The sequence below is a fragment of the Clupea harengus genome, chromosome 19 (genome assembly GCF_900700415.2).
Source record: "Clupea harengus chromosome 19, Ch_v2.0.2, whole genome shotgun sequence".
In the NCBI taxonomy this organism is placed as follows: Eukaryota; Metazoa; Chordata; class Actinopteri; order Clupeiformes; family Clupeidae; genus Clupea; species Clupea harengus.
This window is the reverse complement of record NC_045170.1, coordinates 23,647,440-23,665,232: the sequence shown is the minus strand read 5'-3', so window position 1 is coordinate 23,665,232 and position 17,793 is coordinate 23,647,440. Positions and strand designations below refer to the sequence as shown.

General features: G+C 41.6%; 1 protein-coding gene across 4 annotated transcripts in view; it reads right to left on the bottom strand.

Annotated features, from left to right (window-relative positions):
• The window catches only part of zmym4.1 (zinc finger MYM-type containing 4, tandem duplicate 1), a 28,559-nt gene extending 20,157 nt beyond the window's left edge, over positions 1–8,402 (bottom strand). For 2 of the 4 annotated variants that reach the window (XM_042710591.1, XM_042710590.1), the window contains exons 1-7: positions 8,107–8,402; positions 7,772–7,865; positions 7,596–7,669; positions 7,133–7,341; positions 6,724–6,836; positions 6,553–6,632; positions 2,122–2,211 (exon numbers count right to left, since the gene is read on the bottom strand). In XM_042710591.1, the coding sequence (XP_042566525.1) occupies positions 2,122–2,211; positions 6,553–6,632; positions 6,724–6,836; positions 7,133–7,341; positions 7,596–7,669; positions 7,772–7,865; positions 8,107–8,299 (853 nt within the window). In that variant the 5' untranslated portion in view covers positions 8,300–8,402. Of the gene's footprint in view, positions 1–2,121; positions 2,212–2,567; positions 3,320–6,552; positions 6,633–6,723; positions 6,837–7,132; positions 7,342–7,595; positions 7,670–7,771; positions 7,866–8,106 lie in introns of those variants that run through there. The other 2 variants (XM_031585786.2, XM_012818389.3) reach the window with 2 other exon arrangements.
• Between the last annotated feature and the right edge of the window lie 9,391 nt (positions 8,403–17,793).

The following is a 17,793-nucleotide window of genomic DNA, read 5'->3' as shown; positions in this document are numbered from 1 at the left end:
TTATTTTATAATTAGTGTGATTGCACAATCACACAGCATTGCGAAATTGTCCTGGAAGACCACAACTGTTTTTTTTTTTTTGGGTAGGGCATGACCTCTGACGTACCCCTTGGGTTCAGGACATCGTCCCCTGGGAACTCTGTCTGACTGTTAAACATTGTTAACTTACTTGCAAGCAACTGGCCGCTGTGGTGTCATCACATACCCTCGCCTGTTTTGGTCGGTCAAGAGGAAGTTGTGTAGTCGTTGGTGAAGACTCCCCTGACCCACCGATGCCTTTAGACTTTAGACTTTCAGTGTCTGCACAAACCTCTCAGCTAAGCTGTTTGTGGACGGATGGTAGGGTGCTGACCTTATGTGTGGTACCCCATTTATTTTGAGGAATGTGTGCATCTCTTCAGAAACAATTGGGGCCCATTGTCACTTACCAGCTGCTCTGGACACAAAATGGCTGAACATTTCACCCAGTTTCTAAATGATCTTCTCTGTTGTGGTTGATCTCATGATGGCCACCTCGGGCCAAGTGCTGTATACATCTACCACCAGGTGCATTCTGTTTTCATGTGGCCCGGCAAAGCAAACATGTCAACACTGCCATGCTTCACATGGCCACCCCCCACAGATAAGCTAGAGCTGACTAAGGGGCATTTTGTACATTCTGGTATGTGGCATGCAACTTTGCTTTCTCTTTAATGCTCTTGATCAATCCTGGCCACCAAAAGTAGCTCTGTGCCACTTCATTCATGTGCACCATGCCACGGTGTCCAGCATGGAGTTGTGTGAACTGAACATGGCCTGTGGCGTGACGGGGCAATGATTGCCCTTCTCCTCCACAGCAAATAACTAGATTGCACTGACAGTTCATGTAGTCCAGAGACAAATTGTTTTATTTCAGATATGTCAATCAGATTTGTCCCTTAGTGTCCATCACCACTGACAACACTGGGTCATTCCCTGTGCTGTTCTTCACCCCTGCAGTGACAAAAACATCTTCCACTTGGTGGAAGTAAAAGATGTCAGCATGTCGCATTGTAGGTGTTGTTAGTGGAAGTGGATGGAGTGAAAGGCCATCTGTATTGCCATGCAGTTCTGATGTTCTATACTTTGTGTATATACTTGTGCCCATCTTTGCATCCTGCTTGCAGTCAGAGACAGAATGCCTGCATGTGTTCTCAGGGTAACTGTTAATGTTAGAAGTGAATCTCCTTCCAAAAAAGCCCCCTATTTTTAAACGTTGCAGTGCGCAATTTTAATCCAATACTTTTTTTTAAAAAAGTCCTCATTATCCTCTAGCTGTCCTCCAAAAAAAAAAAAATCCAGTGTTTGTAGGCCCTACAGTCGTGGCTCTGTTAATGGGATACAAAGTGGCTCAGACCCAGCCATTAACAATTCCAGTCAATCTACACTTTGCTTCAGGAGCACAGGAGGGAGTGGTGTCATTTAACTGACAGCTAAGCACAAATATCAATAACCTTTCGCCAGACGTGTGGACTGTACCTCTAAAACCAGTAGGGCAGGGATGGGTTGAGAGTTTACTAGACTGTGTCTATGAATATCATGGCAGAGAAGTCCCAAACGCCTGGCAAGGTTCAGGATGCTTTTAGTAGATGGTATTCCGAGCCATTTTCAACCCATCAAAATGTCATTTTTTTTAAATAAAAATTGGAATTTTGTCAATATTAACACCAGCATTAATGTGTTTCATCGCTGTTCAGTCACATTATAATAATAATGATTATTATTATTATAACATAGATAAACCATAATTTGGTCGTGGCCTACCTGTCTACGTTCCTCTTTGTCCGCCATCTTTGATTTTAGAGAACGCTTTTCGTGGTGTACAGCCAATCTCAAAACCGAGAACCAACAGCCAAACGTATTCGCTGACGGAAACGGTCTCGGTGCGACGCTAAAGTTAGCTCAAAAGTCGCCACTGGTCCTCCTTAAATTTCGGTTCCACCTTAAAAGAAATCGCCCGTGGTGGGTTTCGCCGCTAGATGGCCCCGTTCACCGCACTGTCGATCTATTCTGCAACACTGAGTTTAGTCTCAATCGCTGAAGCAGCCAAACGTCAAAAACAAAAACACAAAACGTGCAACTGCACATGCAGCTTTTTCTTACCTCTTTGTGTTCCTCTTTCATTCTCTCCTGCCAACTTCAATGAAGGGGCCCAGTCAGGCTGTGTGCTGTGGTGTAGGTATGATGGCTTGCCTAAGAGAAAGTGCCAGAGTCTTTAGTATTTAAATCCCTATTTGTAAACTCAACAAACTAATTGTGAGCAAATACTAAATTCAACAAACTAATTGTGAGTAAATAAACAAACTCCAAACATACTATAACAAACTACAGCAGTCGATATGTAGTACAAACCGCAGACGTTTATTTTGAAATCCGTCAAACCGGAAAGAGCCGACGTTAGTAAGCTGGTCGGACAGGTAACGTTAATTCATTCAGATGCAGTTTACAGTCAATTTAATAGATAACATAATTGGCTGTAGATAAAACATGACCAATCAAACAACCTTACAAAAATTTGGAACCTTAAGGTAATTTACATTCCTGTTTACCTGTCGCGAAATGGTCAGAACAGACTTTGCTGTGAGGAGTAGGCTGGAAGTTCAGTCTGTTAATTCTGAGCAGCCATAGCTCTCTCCTACGATGACTCAGCTCCTCAGTAGCTTTCCCTTCGTTTTTTCTGACAGTAGGGATAGCAAAATAGTGAACTCCTTTGCTTTTGTTGCTGTTGTTGGTACAGCCGTGTATGACACAGTTCACCATTTAAGCGTCTCGATCATTTTTAGCTAACGTTAGCTAAATAGACTTTTATTTTTTAGCTTGCTGTCAGCCTCGGTCGGTCAGCCAGTTAGAAAGCAACAGCAGAGGGCGCTATGTCAACAAAATGGCCGCAGCAGGCTATTGTGACGCTGATAGAATAAGGCCAATATTTAGTTTTTGTCTTAAGCGCCTTACAAAACATAAAAATGAGCTGTAATAAGCATAATGCAACATAATGCATAGGCCTTTAACAATTTTAAGTATTTTATTCACCTAAAACAGTCAATTATCAGCCTACTATAATAGTAATACTACAACTGATAATAATACTAATAATAATAATAATAATAAATACAAAAACTACGATTATACGTAAACTAAAGAAGAAGAAAAAAAAAATCACTTGAGACGCAAAATTAATCCACTTGGCGTGTAAAAAGACAACTATGAAATGTAGAAGGGCAGAAACACTGGTTAAGGGATAAATAAGTTTCACATGCGTTCTCGCAAGTGAGATATCTGCGCACGCGAAATGCTAAAACCTGAAGGTGTATCCACCTTGATTGCTAAACCAGGGTGTCAAGTGGATGGATTTAAACTGGTCGGGTTTATCTTGTCGCAATTTGAGAGTGGCTACTCAGGAGTGCAGGGTTGCGTTCAGACCCGACAAAATGTAGCAAAATGTTTCTGTAAACGGAAGCGCAGATAAGAAGGCCATTGTGTTCTATCAAGGAATTTCTGGAGCCTTAAGAAATCGTTTTAAATACGTGTTTTATTCCGATTATACTCTCAAAATGGCCAGAAAAAGAGAACTTTCATGTGAAACTCGCCAGTCTATTCTTGTTCTTAGAAATGAAGGCTATTCCATTCGAAAAATGGCGAAGAAACTGAAAATTTCCTACAACAGTGTGTACTACTCCCTTCAGAGAACAGCACAAACGGGTTCTAACAGAGTAGAAAGAGAAGTGGGAGGCCCTGGTGCACAACTCAGCAAGAAGACAAGTATATTAGAGTCTCTAGTTTGAGAAATAGATGCCTCACAGGTCCTCAACTGGCAGCTTCTTTAAATGGTACCCGCAAAACGGGACATTTGTACAAGGTAAAAGGGATTTTAAATAAGGAAGGCTATCACTCCATTTTGCAACACCATGCCATATCCTGTGTACAGCGCTTGATTTGAGCCAATTTCCTCCTACAACAGGACAATGACCCAAAGCACACCTCCAAATTATGCAAGAAATATTTAGGGAAGAAGCAGGCAGCTGGTATGCTGTCTGTAATAGAGTGGCCAGCGCAGTCACCAGATCTCAACCCCATTGAGCTGTTGTGGGAGCAGCTTGACCGTATGGTACGCAAGAAGTGCCCATCAAGCCAATCCAACTTGTGGGAGGTGCTTCAGGAAGCGTGGGGTGAAATTTCTACAGATTACCTCAACAAATTAACAGCTAGAATGCCAAAGGTCTGCAGTGCTGTACTTGCTGCAAATGGAGCATTCTTTGACGAAAGCAAAGTTTGAAGAACAAAATTAATATTTCTTGACTATATTTTCTATTCATTTTGCAACTCATTTGATAAATAAAAGTGTGAGTTTTCATGGAAAACACGAAATTATCTGGGTGACCCCAAACTTTTGAACGGTAGTGTACGTCGCTGCTGATTGGGTTACACCACACGCATCAAATGAGAGAGAACATACCCTCAAATCCCATTGCACACTGGCCCCGTTCAGATAGTCTTTTTTGCTGAGGAAGGTTTCTAACTGAGTGAAGTTACTCTGGCGTATCTAAGTAGCAGCCGTGATGACGCCTGGTCGAATTCTCTATAGGCTTAGGAAAGGTGCTTCAGTACTTCCGTTCACAACTCCTTTAGCAGAGGGCACACCAGACCATCTTTCAGGAAAGGAAAGGAGATGATATTGCCACACATTTCCTTGCAGCAGCAACAACAAGCCAATCAACAACCAGGCAGTGTGACCTACGTTAATAACATCCGCCTTTGCTTAATTAGTAGCCTAGTGTAAGTGCAGTCGGATTTTCTAACCACCACAGTTGTCTTTTCCTTACCCATTTCCTTGACCTCAATGGAAAACGTCATGAGGTCAAGGAAAGATGTGAAGTAGAATTCATAAAGACTGAGGAAAAGTCGACAGGATGGACTATCTGACCGCAGCCACTTACTGGCCCTGTTCAGATAGTCTTTTTTGCTTAGCAAGGTTCCTAACTGAACGAAATGACCCGGAAGTGGCAGCCATAATAAACAGTTGGTCGAATTCTCTAAATGCTTAGGAAAGGTGCTTCAATTATTCTTTTTGTATGTCCTTTAGCATTTGGTACACCGGAGCATCCTTTACTAAAGGAAAGAAGATAGTACTGTCCCACAATTCTTTGCTGCAGCAACAACAACCCAAACAACAACCGTACAGCGTGGCCCACAACAATAACATCCACCTTCAAATAATTCGTAGCCTGGTGTAAGTGCAGTCAGATTCTACTTCACATCTTTCCTTGACCTCATGACGTTTTCCAAAGAGGTCTTCTTACTTGTCTTCTATAGGTCAGACTATCCAACCTGTCTATGGTTGCACACTGTTTCGAGGAAAGAGGCAGTTCAACCCCAAAACTGTAGCAACGCAGCAAACCTGTGCACACCACTTTGAGCTTGACCGTGCCCAAGGTTAGTGAAAACATTTTCATTTGAGGGCTCGTACGACTTAATCCGATGCTGCACAGCACTGACTTGCATGATATATACTGGACTTGCACTGCATGCTGGTTATAAATGTTGCCAGTTTGCCCAGTAATTATTAAAACATTAGACTCCCCGAAAAAACAGAAGAAATTCTCACAGAGGATCTGTTAGTACAACCAACAGCACAACAGGACATGACTGTCAAAACCATTACATTTAACAGTTACAAACTAAGTTGCCTGGCAAACCCGACTACACACTCAGCTACTCCACGTAATGAACGAGAATGGGCCCGATTCAGATACTGCAGCTGGCCTTTTCCAGTAAAGTCTGTCAATCACTTAATTGCCCCCTTAGTTACTGTTGCTATGTCCGTCAAGCTCCCAGGACTGTCAACCTAAAAGCCATGTTGTGGACGGGGACAAGCACTATATCTGTCAGTGTCAGTGATTCTTTTTGGAGTAATACCTCACCTCCATGATATCTTAGGATATATCCAAAACATTAAGATCAACAACAAAGGGGACACAACAATAATCGAAGTAAAAGCATACAGGTCTCAAAAGAATCTGCTCAAGGAGAGCTGAGCACGGAAGTCTGGCTGCAAGCCTTAAGAGTGTCACATCAGTACAGACAAAGGCAATGAAAAGAGGTGTGGAACTGGAACCCATTGCAGCACCACAGTACACCAAGAATGAAGTGCATCCTTGTAGTTTTGTTGTCAACCCCCATGCCCCACACCTTCTGACCATAAGGTCATAGAACAAATAGGGAGTGAAAGCCCACAATATGGGCTTTTAGAAATAAAGTGCCCATCCAAGGACAGCATCACAAAATGCCCAAACTTTTCCATACAGACAGATGGAAGCTACAAGCTAAAAGAGTGTCACACTTACTATTACCAAGTAATGGGGCAGCTTGGGCTCACAAACAGGTGTGCCATGGTGTGATTTATTTGTTAGATGTGCTGAAGACTACCACCTTGAGAGGATTCACGTTAATGTAGCAAAAGGAGCAGATGAAAAGCAAGTTTGAGTTTTTTTTTCTTTGAACACTACTTTACGTTGCGTTCATTTAAAAATCACTCACCACTGCCAACAACACATTGTTGAATCTCTTCTGCCTCAATGGTGGTGGAGGCGGAGGCATCTTGCAAACTGAATCTGCATCTGTACAACAAACGTTCATGAAATGTGTTACCAAGCAGAATAAAACATGGCACTTATAATCACAGGCTATGTTATTATTAATCGCATGTACCGTTTTGTTGGTGGCTTCCGACAGCCTCCTTGTTCTCGCCTTGTCTGGCCAGGCACTTGAACAGCAAGCACAGGGTTGGGATACTCAGGAGTAGGTTGCCCATTCACAAAATGCTACGAAGATTAAAAAAAAAGAAGTTCATACTGGCCTTTTGGGACGTTTTGTTCAACATTGATACAGTATGTTAAGCTCCTGGCAACTTGTTGGCGTTAGCTAGCTCAGCGTGCAATTTTACAGGCGGTAACATTAACATTTTGATTTTAACATTAACAAATTTGTTGGAGAGACAAGTTATGCACTAGTAGTGGTAATACTAGTAGTCGACATGAACCATAACTGTTTGGGGATGTTCTCTCAACTAACATATCTTAGTTAGCATAGTTCGCTAGCTGCGAGCAGCTTAACTTACCTTGGAGCAGACATATGTGTGTTTGTTGATCTTCGATATATTGAGTTGGGACTGGGGTCCACACTGTTTAATCCACAGCCGGCACCTCTCCTCCTGCGTTTTCGGCTTTGGAAATGCGATAAAAACGACGCCTCCCTCTAATCTCTCAGGGTACCTTGTGTCAGATTTACAAGTCCCGTAGGCACACCGTTTCACCATGTTGCTCAGACCTAAAAGTTTGACGGAGCCTCTTCTCTTAGTAACGGTTGCTAAGGTAGGATTTTAATAACTAAAACATGACAAAATTGATAACATGTTTCCTTATGCTAGAATATGTTAGAAATACTTCTGTGATTTTTGCAACAGTAGCACTGAAAACCTTTTATTACTCTTATTATTTTATGAGACCCTTTTGCAGTTGGTAAACAATGCTCACGTGATGTAGTGTGCACTCGCATTCTGGCAGCGAAAAGGGTGTTCTCACCAGGGCAAGGCTCTGCAGTCAACGGGGAAGGTGGTTTAACCGATCTCTTAGATCTCTGTTTATTCCTTTGAAATCTGTAAGATTAGATTGCACATGATATAAGTAAAAATATAACGACACTGACTGCCATTTCTCTCAAAGCTTGCTCTAACTTATCAAGCGCAAACACGCCTTACCTCTCCAATTTAGCTTCAGGTCTCTGGCTTGATTTAGAGTACTCAAACACCGAAGGGACAAAGTCGGGGCTTTCATAGTTCAGTGAGGCTTCTCCTAAGAGTAAATTACACACGGATTCAACCCACGATCATTGTATGCAATGAATAGATGAATGTACTATGAACTGGCTAGCGATGAACTAGCTAAAGTTATCGGTAAGTTAACCTAAAGTTGCAAGGCTAATATAAAGTTAGCTATGGATAACATTAGCCAGCTAGGAAGCCGTTTTGGCCAACTAAGTTATATCAGATTTAAGCCAATTTTAAGTTAGCTAACATAAACAGAATTAACTTACCGGATATAAAATGTGCCCCACATATGCGTGCATTTTTAATGATGTCTTCGGTCCAGTCCACTCGTTTTATAGCTTGAAGCCACAATCTCCGCCTGTTTGCGTTAAACGGTCTTTTCCCCGATGGAATGCGGTAGAAATGGAGACCTTTTATTTTAGTTGACCTGTTTTGGCATCCCACAACACAACAAGACATTTTATTAAGCAATTGATCCAAAATCCACTTGCACTGTCACTAACCATTGATGAAATCGCGCTTTTTGCATCCGAAATGCGCGCGCATACTATGCGTGACGTAGGTCATAAAAGGGTCATAGTTTAGCTGTAGGCTGATAATAAAGATGTGCGGAAAACACTCAACACTGATTTTATGTAAACTGCAATGCTGACCTGTTGAATGTATCCCAACAATGATTTAATAAATGAACACTAGAATTTATGTCGTCAGTCATCATGTTCATTTTAATGAAAAGTAAAGGGGAACTTTAACTCTATCCACTGTAAACAACAATAAGGAACACAATTCCGCAAGATCTCCCGTTTATCACGTCAGTTGCAAACTTCAATGGGAAGAAGAAATTGTCTGCTTTAACTGCAGAGAAGCTGTTGGTTCGAAAACAATGTTTCCTCTCTGTCATTTCCCATTTTAAAGTTTTCTTTTAATAATATTCTCAGTGTTCGCCAACGGCTATATTTTTAAGAATATGTATATGTTATGTTATACATATATAATATGTATATGTAGTAGCCTACAGTTATGTACAGTATATTGAAGCTGGAGATTTGACCATATTTTTTTTGTATCTACTACTGATACAATTATTACAGATGACTCAGACAGAACAGAGGAGGAATAAAGAACAGGAAATAGAGAAGGAAGTTAGGAAAGGCAAGAAGATCCAACAGACACTGATGAGAGAGCATAACATAGGACAACACCAAATATCCCGTCTGAGGATTTAGGGAGTGCAGACACAGGACCAAGGCAGGTACAGCATCAATGCTTCCCATTCAGTGTGTTTGGCCAATACAAAAAGATCATTACAACATAGTTGGTTTGACACTGGACTGCTCTATTACTGTCCATGCAGCATTCTATTTCATGTGCAGATTATATGGTAAATCAAAACCTTGGGAAGCAGTAGATTGCTTTTCAGTGACTCAAGGGAATTTTATGGAGTTCATGCAGCTTCTTGAGAAGTTTGATCCTTTCCTGCAAACATACAAATAGTCATCATATGTAACCCACCGCTTACCATCATCCCAAAATGAAATGACTCCAATGCTATAAATTCAAGGAGCATTTCTGAGATTAGAGACACATTACTGTTCTCAGTAAAGGTGGATGAAGCAAGGAATCATCATTTTGGAGCAGCTTGCATTGTGTGTTGGTCCACAGGATTGATAAAAGAGAGATTACTTGGATTTTCCCAGCTGAAGGTATTTGATGCTAGCTCCATTACGGATTGTCTTATCATAGAGAAGCAACTTGAGAGACATGGAATAGGATACCTTAAATGTGCTGCTCAATTCTATGATGGAGTAGAAGCAACTAGGGGTTGGGGACCGAACAAGACTCGCTGGGGATGCCAAATTGAGTCTGTGAACGGCATTCTCCAAAATGTCCTGGCTCTGTGTTTCAGCACCCCATTGCCATCAATGTGTGTACCTTGGATGCTGTTCAAGCGGAGCTCCAAGCCGAAGAGTGTGTTCTCCTCTTTTTCCCTCATACTGCTCCCCACTCTCCACCAGGACTTTAAAGGTCTCCCTGGTGAAAAGGCTTACGACTATCGGTAAAGAAAGGGAGAAAGGGCCTCCAGTGCCATAGACATTGGGCCGTTCTTAAACTGCCTAATGGCATCAGCACATAATAGCAAAAAATATTTAAGCAACTGCAGTAACATGCTTCATTTAATGAAGTCCATAGTCCGACCACTCTGGCCATACACAAGCCTATACAGTGAACTGTCCAAAGGATCTGATCCCACCACTCTGGCCATACATGAGCCTATACAGTGAACTGTGAAGTATCTGATCCATGGCCAACCATGAGCCTGAGACCAGCCTCCCAGCAGCATACAATTTGGGGGATTCTAAGGTCGTCTAGTCGTATGCAAAAAAAAAAAAAAGACCAGGTTTGCTCAAAATTGTTTTTATATTTAAGTGCTATTCCTAGACTCGTTATTCACTCATTTTCCTTTTCTTTGTTGTTGTAACAATTATGTATACCTGTGTTCTTGTGAATTTCGACATTCTCATATTGTCAAATGACATACCTCACTACAGGCGGGGATCATTTTTTGTCTCCAACTTTCTGGAGCTCCGTGGCCCGCTAGACCGGCCCTCATCCGTGGCCTGCTAGGCTTTCTGCTTTCTGCTTCTCATTTCTGTCTGCTGGAGGCTTGAGCAGCTAATCACTGAAAAGCTGCACCATCTAACCCATCTAACACTCTCATTTGTGTATAATTTGGTTGATAAAAACACTTTTTGTTAAATCTGAAATCTCGCTTCTCTCTTTTGTTGCGGCCTTGGAACATTGTTTTATGTTCATTCAGAGTGTATTTTGACAATCCTCTGCTGATTAAACAAAGTATTGTGTCTCCATAAAATTGGGGTGGCATATGATCACAACACCCTACATTTAATACAAATGTATGACTAATCAATCTTGGCATAGACTGTATCTACCACAATACTTTCCATGTTGCTGATTAGAGCAGCTCAATTGCATGGCATTCAATGGGAAGACAATGCTGCATATACTAGACTCTTCTGATGAAACAAAAGATTGTGTTTCAATACTAGTGGAGTGGAATATGTCAAGAACGTATATGAATGATGAATATCGTCATTGATTGTGCTACAATACTTTTTATATACCCAACCATATAACCATAATTGTATTTCATTCAATAGAAAGACATTATGACATAAATTCCAATCTGCTGTTCAAACAAATTATTGTGTTTCAGTAAAAGTAAATGAATAACAAATATAATATGCAAGCCCTTTTGACACCATCAACTGTACTATTTTAATTCACAGATAAGGAGCTGGGTTGGAGTTTCTGGTGCTGCCTTTAACTGGCTGTCATCTTTTTTTTTTACCTAGAACTGGTGTATTCTCCTCCTCAAATGACATGAGTTCTCCCAGGTTAAATTCTAGGACCGATACTGTTATCACTGTATGTATTGCCACTGGGCCAAGTACTTCATAGGCGTTGTAGGTATCATTTTACTGTCATGTAATAACACCCAGCTATATCGCTCAAACTGAATATTACAAACCTTTTTTCTACAGCTGGACACAGATAAAACAGAGGGTCTACTACAGGCACAAACCAAATTCACCCCCCCCCGTCTTCCCTCAACTCATTCTCTCCATATATAATACCTACAGTCTAATTCCTAGGGGGTTAACCCCTTTGGTCCTCCAGCCTTGATTTTGCTGCATATCCCAGTGTCATCTTTTAAATCTAATCTTAAAACACAATTATGTAGAATTGCTGACTGTGCCACCTTGTTTTACTTTCTTGCAGAGAGTGACTACATCAATAAAGTATAGAAAATATTTAGGTAGCAGAGACTGAGATTTCTCAGCTGCAGATTTGTCCAGGCGTGATGTTCAAAAAGGAATCTGTTACATTTGCAAATCACAGTGTTGTTCTCCCTTCTTTCCTCTTCGACACAGTAACATACACAATAACAGACATCAAACACAAACCCAGGTCAACAAAGAATATGAATAAATCCTGAACAAATAAGCAAGTAATTACTATTGTTCAAATATCTTCAATAATCACTGTAATACTGAAAAACATTTCAAATGAGTGAGAGGTTTGCAGAATGATACATAAGGTTAATAAGTGCAGTGGCCGTGTAAGCCAGGAATACCGGTCGTCAATAAGAGTAAGACATGCTGGTGGAAGGTAACAAGTGTGAAAGAAATCCATCCAACCCTCCTGCACCCATGTGTTCATCACCATCATCACACTTGGATTGGACTCCTTACTGAGAGGCAGATCTTCAGACGGTGTATTAGTCAGTAAATCTGTAGGTATTAGGTTGTCCATGTGAGAGTGTTTTGTGCATTTTTAAGTGTGAAGAAATGTTAGCATGGTCAGTGTCTGAATGCATGTGTGTACGTAAATGTGATTGAGTTCGGTTTGTGTGCCCAGTCATTGCACTGGTGTTTTTAATGCCCCCTGCTGGATCCTCAGAGAGGAGAACTTACTGTCCAGCTCGTCCATAAAGCCCTCATCTACCGATTCACTGTCAACCTCCACTGGGGGGACAGCCTCTGTGGGGAGGAAAACATGGAGCTGGGCACGGCCATGTGCAGACTGGGCAGGAGGGGCAGGCAGACAGGGGGTCCCCCTCACGGACAGAGGTCCCTGGGGCGCACCTAAGGGCAGAGGGGATGCCAACACCAGTCGCCGAACACCCAGTTGAGTGGCTGATGTCGACTGGCTCCGGGATGGAGTTGGAGACAGCTTCACGACTGGTCTGATTGGATAGGAGAAGTGAGTGTAGGTGGGTCCGCTGCTCTGTCTCCTCCCATCTGGATCACGTAACCTGCAGAGTGGCAATTGGGGTGTACGTTTACGGGGAGGGGGGCGGCATCTCTGTGGAAACCTGTCAAGCAGGGTAACCTTGGGCTCCGAGGTGAAGAGAGAGGGTTCGCTGATGCTGTTCGCAGGAGAGGACAGAGAACGTATTTAATTGGATTAGATAAAACATATGTTCTGCTAAGGACAGAAAACACACACAATAGGGTCAACCATTAGTTTATACACAAATGTATACAAGAGAAGTGAGTACAGCCCTGTACAATATCAGTTAAATGTAAAATGATTCAAAATTCACCTTACAGCTATTATATTCCTCCTAAGTTAAACAGTAGGGTATTTGCTCGGATGTCAAATTAAAAACTACAAATTTAGATTAACTAAATTGGGGTATTTTAAAGAGAAAGGTAGAGCACCATAACCCCTCCAGATAAAACTAAATGATCTCTGAAGAATGGCAGAACATCGCTGCAGAAATGTGTGCAACACTGGTACCCTCCATGCCAAGGAGGATTGAGTCTGTCATCAAAAATACGTGTGAAGTATTGAAAAAAATAAAATATTTGGATCTCAGTAATGGAAGGTGTACTGTCTTTTGTTGCATTGAGTTCCTACTGGGGGGGTTGTATTTTTCATAGTAAATCTAAACTGTTAGTTTTTAATTTGACATAAGAGCAAATACCCAACTGTTCAAGGAATGCAATTACTGTGATATTGCACAGGGGTGTGTACTGACTTCTATTGTATACTGTATGTATTTATGTTTGTAGTAACGTAAGGACAACGTAAGGTTTGTAAATTAACTGGATATACAAAAGAAAATGCATGGAGTTCACAAACACATTAATCATACTAATATGTCCATCAGAATGAGAAGAAGCTCCATTGTACAGTTCCTATAATAGCTTGTATTCACACCCACAGAAATGAAAACAGACACTCATATACACATACAGGCATGTCCAAGCTGTACCTCAGAAACCTGAAGGTACATAAACCCAGAGTAACGCACCACACACGTCACTATGCGTCACTATGCTATTCTCAATAAAGAACCCTAGTGAATCATTTTATGGAACATGGAGTTCTTGTTGTCAAACACAACTAAACTAAGGAATTTAAAATAAATCTAGAAAAAAACTGATCATGGAATTACATCATTCTTGTTAAGCCATCAGGAAACATTTATTTTTAACAACAAAAATGACATACTGTGTCTCACAGAACGTATATTGTTACCTGAGTTACCTGGTACACAAAACAAGGATGTATCATCAGACAGCAGAGATTTCCTGGGACTAGACTAAGCCACTGAACAATAGAGCGTAGGGTAGTTATCGCTAGGCAACTTTGCAGACAAATACACTCAAAAATATATGTGTGGATTGTTCAGAGAACAGACACAAATCACCTTCATATTGAAATGATGCACAGTATTTCATCTTTTTGATGGTAGGATAAATGAAACAAAGAGCAGCTAATGTTGGAAAATGGATTGAGGTAAAATCAAATAAATAGTGGATGCGATTTGTGATTTCTTTGAGTAATTTTGTCATCAGTGGTACTCAAGGCATCACCAACTGAAAATCAGAAACAGAAAATCTAGTCAGTAACCTCAGACAGACTATCATTAGGGTGACCATGTGTTTCACTTTGCGTTGTATTCCATAGCATTTTGACCATTTGTCCTGCATTTTTGTTGGTCGTTTGATTTTTTTAATATAATAAGATATAAGGAACGCATGGATGTATTCTTTTACGTGCCTGGCACATGAGCCACTTATGTCGCTGCGGCATAGTTTCTATTCCATTTAATAGCACAATGCCAAAAGCAGCAACCTGGGTCATACAAATGCAACAAAGTGAAGCTTTAAGACAATATAGTTCAGAGACAAATTCTGTTTTCTGTTGCCTCTCATCTCAATGTCCCACATTGTCCCACACAAACAAACTTCTCATCCTACATTTGGTCTGTTTGCATCTGGTCACCCTAACTATCATAGACATTCAAACACTCATCTGGTCACCCGAACTATCATAGACATTCAAACACTCATCTGGTCACCCTAACTATCATAGACATTCAAACACTCATCTGATCACCCTAACTATCATAGACATTCAAACACTCAGTAAACAACACACCATGACCACTACCTTGCAATGAGTTTTGTCTGAGCCTTCATTACTCGTTAGCATGTCTGTAGTCTGCATTCTCCCAGGTCTGACAGGATGGCAGCCGCAGGTGTCCTCTTACCTGAGTGATACTGTGGGGGCATCCTGCATCTTAAGTGAGGGTTTGTGGGAGGCCAGGGTAGGAAGGTGGACTGTCTCCCTGATCCGAGGAGCGCTGGGGGGTGGCAGAGGGGGCAAGGATCGGGATAGCAGGTATGAGTGTGCCCGGGCCCTGCTCTGGTGAAGAATCCGTTGCTGCCTCACAATTTCTGTGTCCAGAACAGAGCCATTGGTGTTCATGACTGTGCCGAGCTGTACACAAGCACGAGGAATAGAGAGAGAGTGTGTGTGTGTGTGTGTGTTAGTGTGTGTGTGTGTACACGCATGTGCAGTCCGTCTGGAGCTGGTGGACAAGTGAGGCCATCAATGATTCATGAGCATTAAATATGCAGCAGCCCAGCCCATTGAGAACTCTCAACATCTTTTTCTTTTTTTCTCTCCCCATCACTCTGACGGTTTCAACCCCTTTATCCTTACCTCTCTCCTTTCTCCATCTTTCCCTGTAGCTCCACCTTTCAATCGTTCTTCTCCTTCTTTTCCTTCTCTCATGTCCTGGCTTCTCCCTCTACCTCCCAAACTGCAGAGGTCAGCTTACAGTGACCCGGCCAGGTGGCCCCCGCAGGATGAGTGTAGCCATGGGGCTACAGGTGCCATCAGACACATGATACACATACACACACTTAAACACATCCTGTGTGTGGCTTATCGTAGGCTGGCCTCTATACAAAGGCCAATGTTTGGTTGATTAAATTCATGTTAAACCTCATGAAATGTGACTCATCAAAAGACAGCAATAGGATGTTTAAAGGTACGTATGTCTGGAGCATTTAATACAACCCCCGTACAAATATGTTCTATTTAACAGATGGATGAAGTTCAGAAATCTCTCCTGAACTTTTATCTCTTAGAAGATAGTTTTTTTAAAAACACTTGTGTCTTAGAAAGGACTAACCATGTTGCATCTGTTTTCCTTTGACAATGCTGTGCTGCAACACCTCTCCAGTTCAGAGACAAATCTTACTTAATTTAAGTATCCACATTTTTTTCTTAGGCAATTCAAAGATCTGCTCTGATTCCCCATAAGAATCCCCTGCGGTTCTGAGCTCAGCCACTGCATGTCCACTTGGCAGGGTTTCTCAGTTTTGTCCAATGAAGATGGTTAAGTGGGTCGAATCTGTGGCTGTAACCCAATCCAGCACCAGCTCAGTGCCCAGGAGTGTTGCAGGTCAGGCACACCGAACCTGACCCATGGACCTGGCACCTCCAGCTCCTTTGATAGTAGCCTTAGTGCCAGCCACCAGTGGACCAGTGCCAGGCCTGACAGCCAGGCAACAGGATACAAGAGTGATCAAACAAGAGGAAACACAGAAGCATGACCTTGGGCAGACAACTAATGCTAGGTTACAGCACGAGGGAGGAGATATCCAAATAATGGCAATCCACTTCACCACAAACAAATGGAAAAACAAATGAGAACTTCTGTGCAAATATGCTTCAAGTTGTTCAAGATTGAAATAGGCCATTTTCCATGACAGGCTTTATGAACTGAATGGCATCAATAAAGAACTTCCTTAAATTGTATTTATATTATTGTCATCCAGTAAACTGAGATTCTGTGGATGGAATATTCTCCCAATATCCCAATATTAATAAAATTGGACTGCCCATGTTGTACTGTATAGGAGGGCTTTTACGGATCCCGGGTGCAGCATGCAGCGCGTGTTGCAGCTGTCGCCAGCAAGTTGTGCACTGTTGTTGTATCCTGACACCCTTGCTATGCACCATGTCAGCCAACAATAACTAAACATAACTCAACAAGACATAACACAAAATTCCCACACACCATGCCGGACAGCCTCTCCCTTTTCCTCTCCTATGTCATATTATGTTAAGGCAATAATGTTGATAAAGTGACCACATTACCTACGTAAAATGTTTGACCTTTGCCCGCCAATGCCTGTTTAAAAACATTGTTCCTCAACACCATAACCATTAAGTACATATACACATATTAGGCAGCCAAACTCTGCCCATTCACTTTGTCTCTTTTCTTTCCCTCTTAATCGAGACTGTCTTCACTGTGGGATGCTGCTGTATTCTCTCCACCTGATCTACTTGCAGAAACCCTCTACACATCCCCATCCCCACCTCTCCCACTCAGGATACATCTACATATACTGCACTGGCATATTTTCCCATAATGTAAATAATTGCCACCATCGACAGTTTCTGTTTCATTGCTCTACTTGAAGTAATTAACAATTCTCGCAATTCAGGATACATACCACATTCATTCAAAATAGCAGTGATCAAACCATCTAAAAAAACTAACCTTAATCCTGATAACCTGGCTAATTAATGGCCTATATCAAACCTCCCTTACCTAAAAATTAGTAACAAAGCAACTTTCTACATAGAAACAACATCCAAGTCGACCTCCAATTTGGCTTTAGAGCCTATCACACCACTGACGCTGCCTTCGTCAAAGTTTGAGTGATGCATGGATGCATTTCACTACTGGTTCTTCTAGACCTTAGTGCTGCTTTCTACACTATAGATCATCATAAGTTACTAGAGACTTGAATATCATGTTGGCATCAAAGGCTATGCCCTATCCTGGCTTAGGTCTTAGCTTCCTGACCATCTTCAGTTTGCACATGTTCACAATGAGTCATCCAGTCATACAAAAGTAATGGAGTTCCCCAAGGCTCAGTGCTTGGACCTCTGCTTTTTTTTAAATTATTATTATTATTAATCTAACCAGTTTGTTCTTCTCTCCTATATAGTAGGACCTTTAGCTACACATGCTGTGACAACATCGTTCATCACTATGACATATAATTATATACAGATAAGACAAGTTTGCTTGGTCCTCTGCTTATCAATAC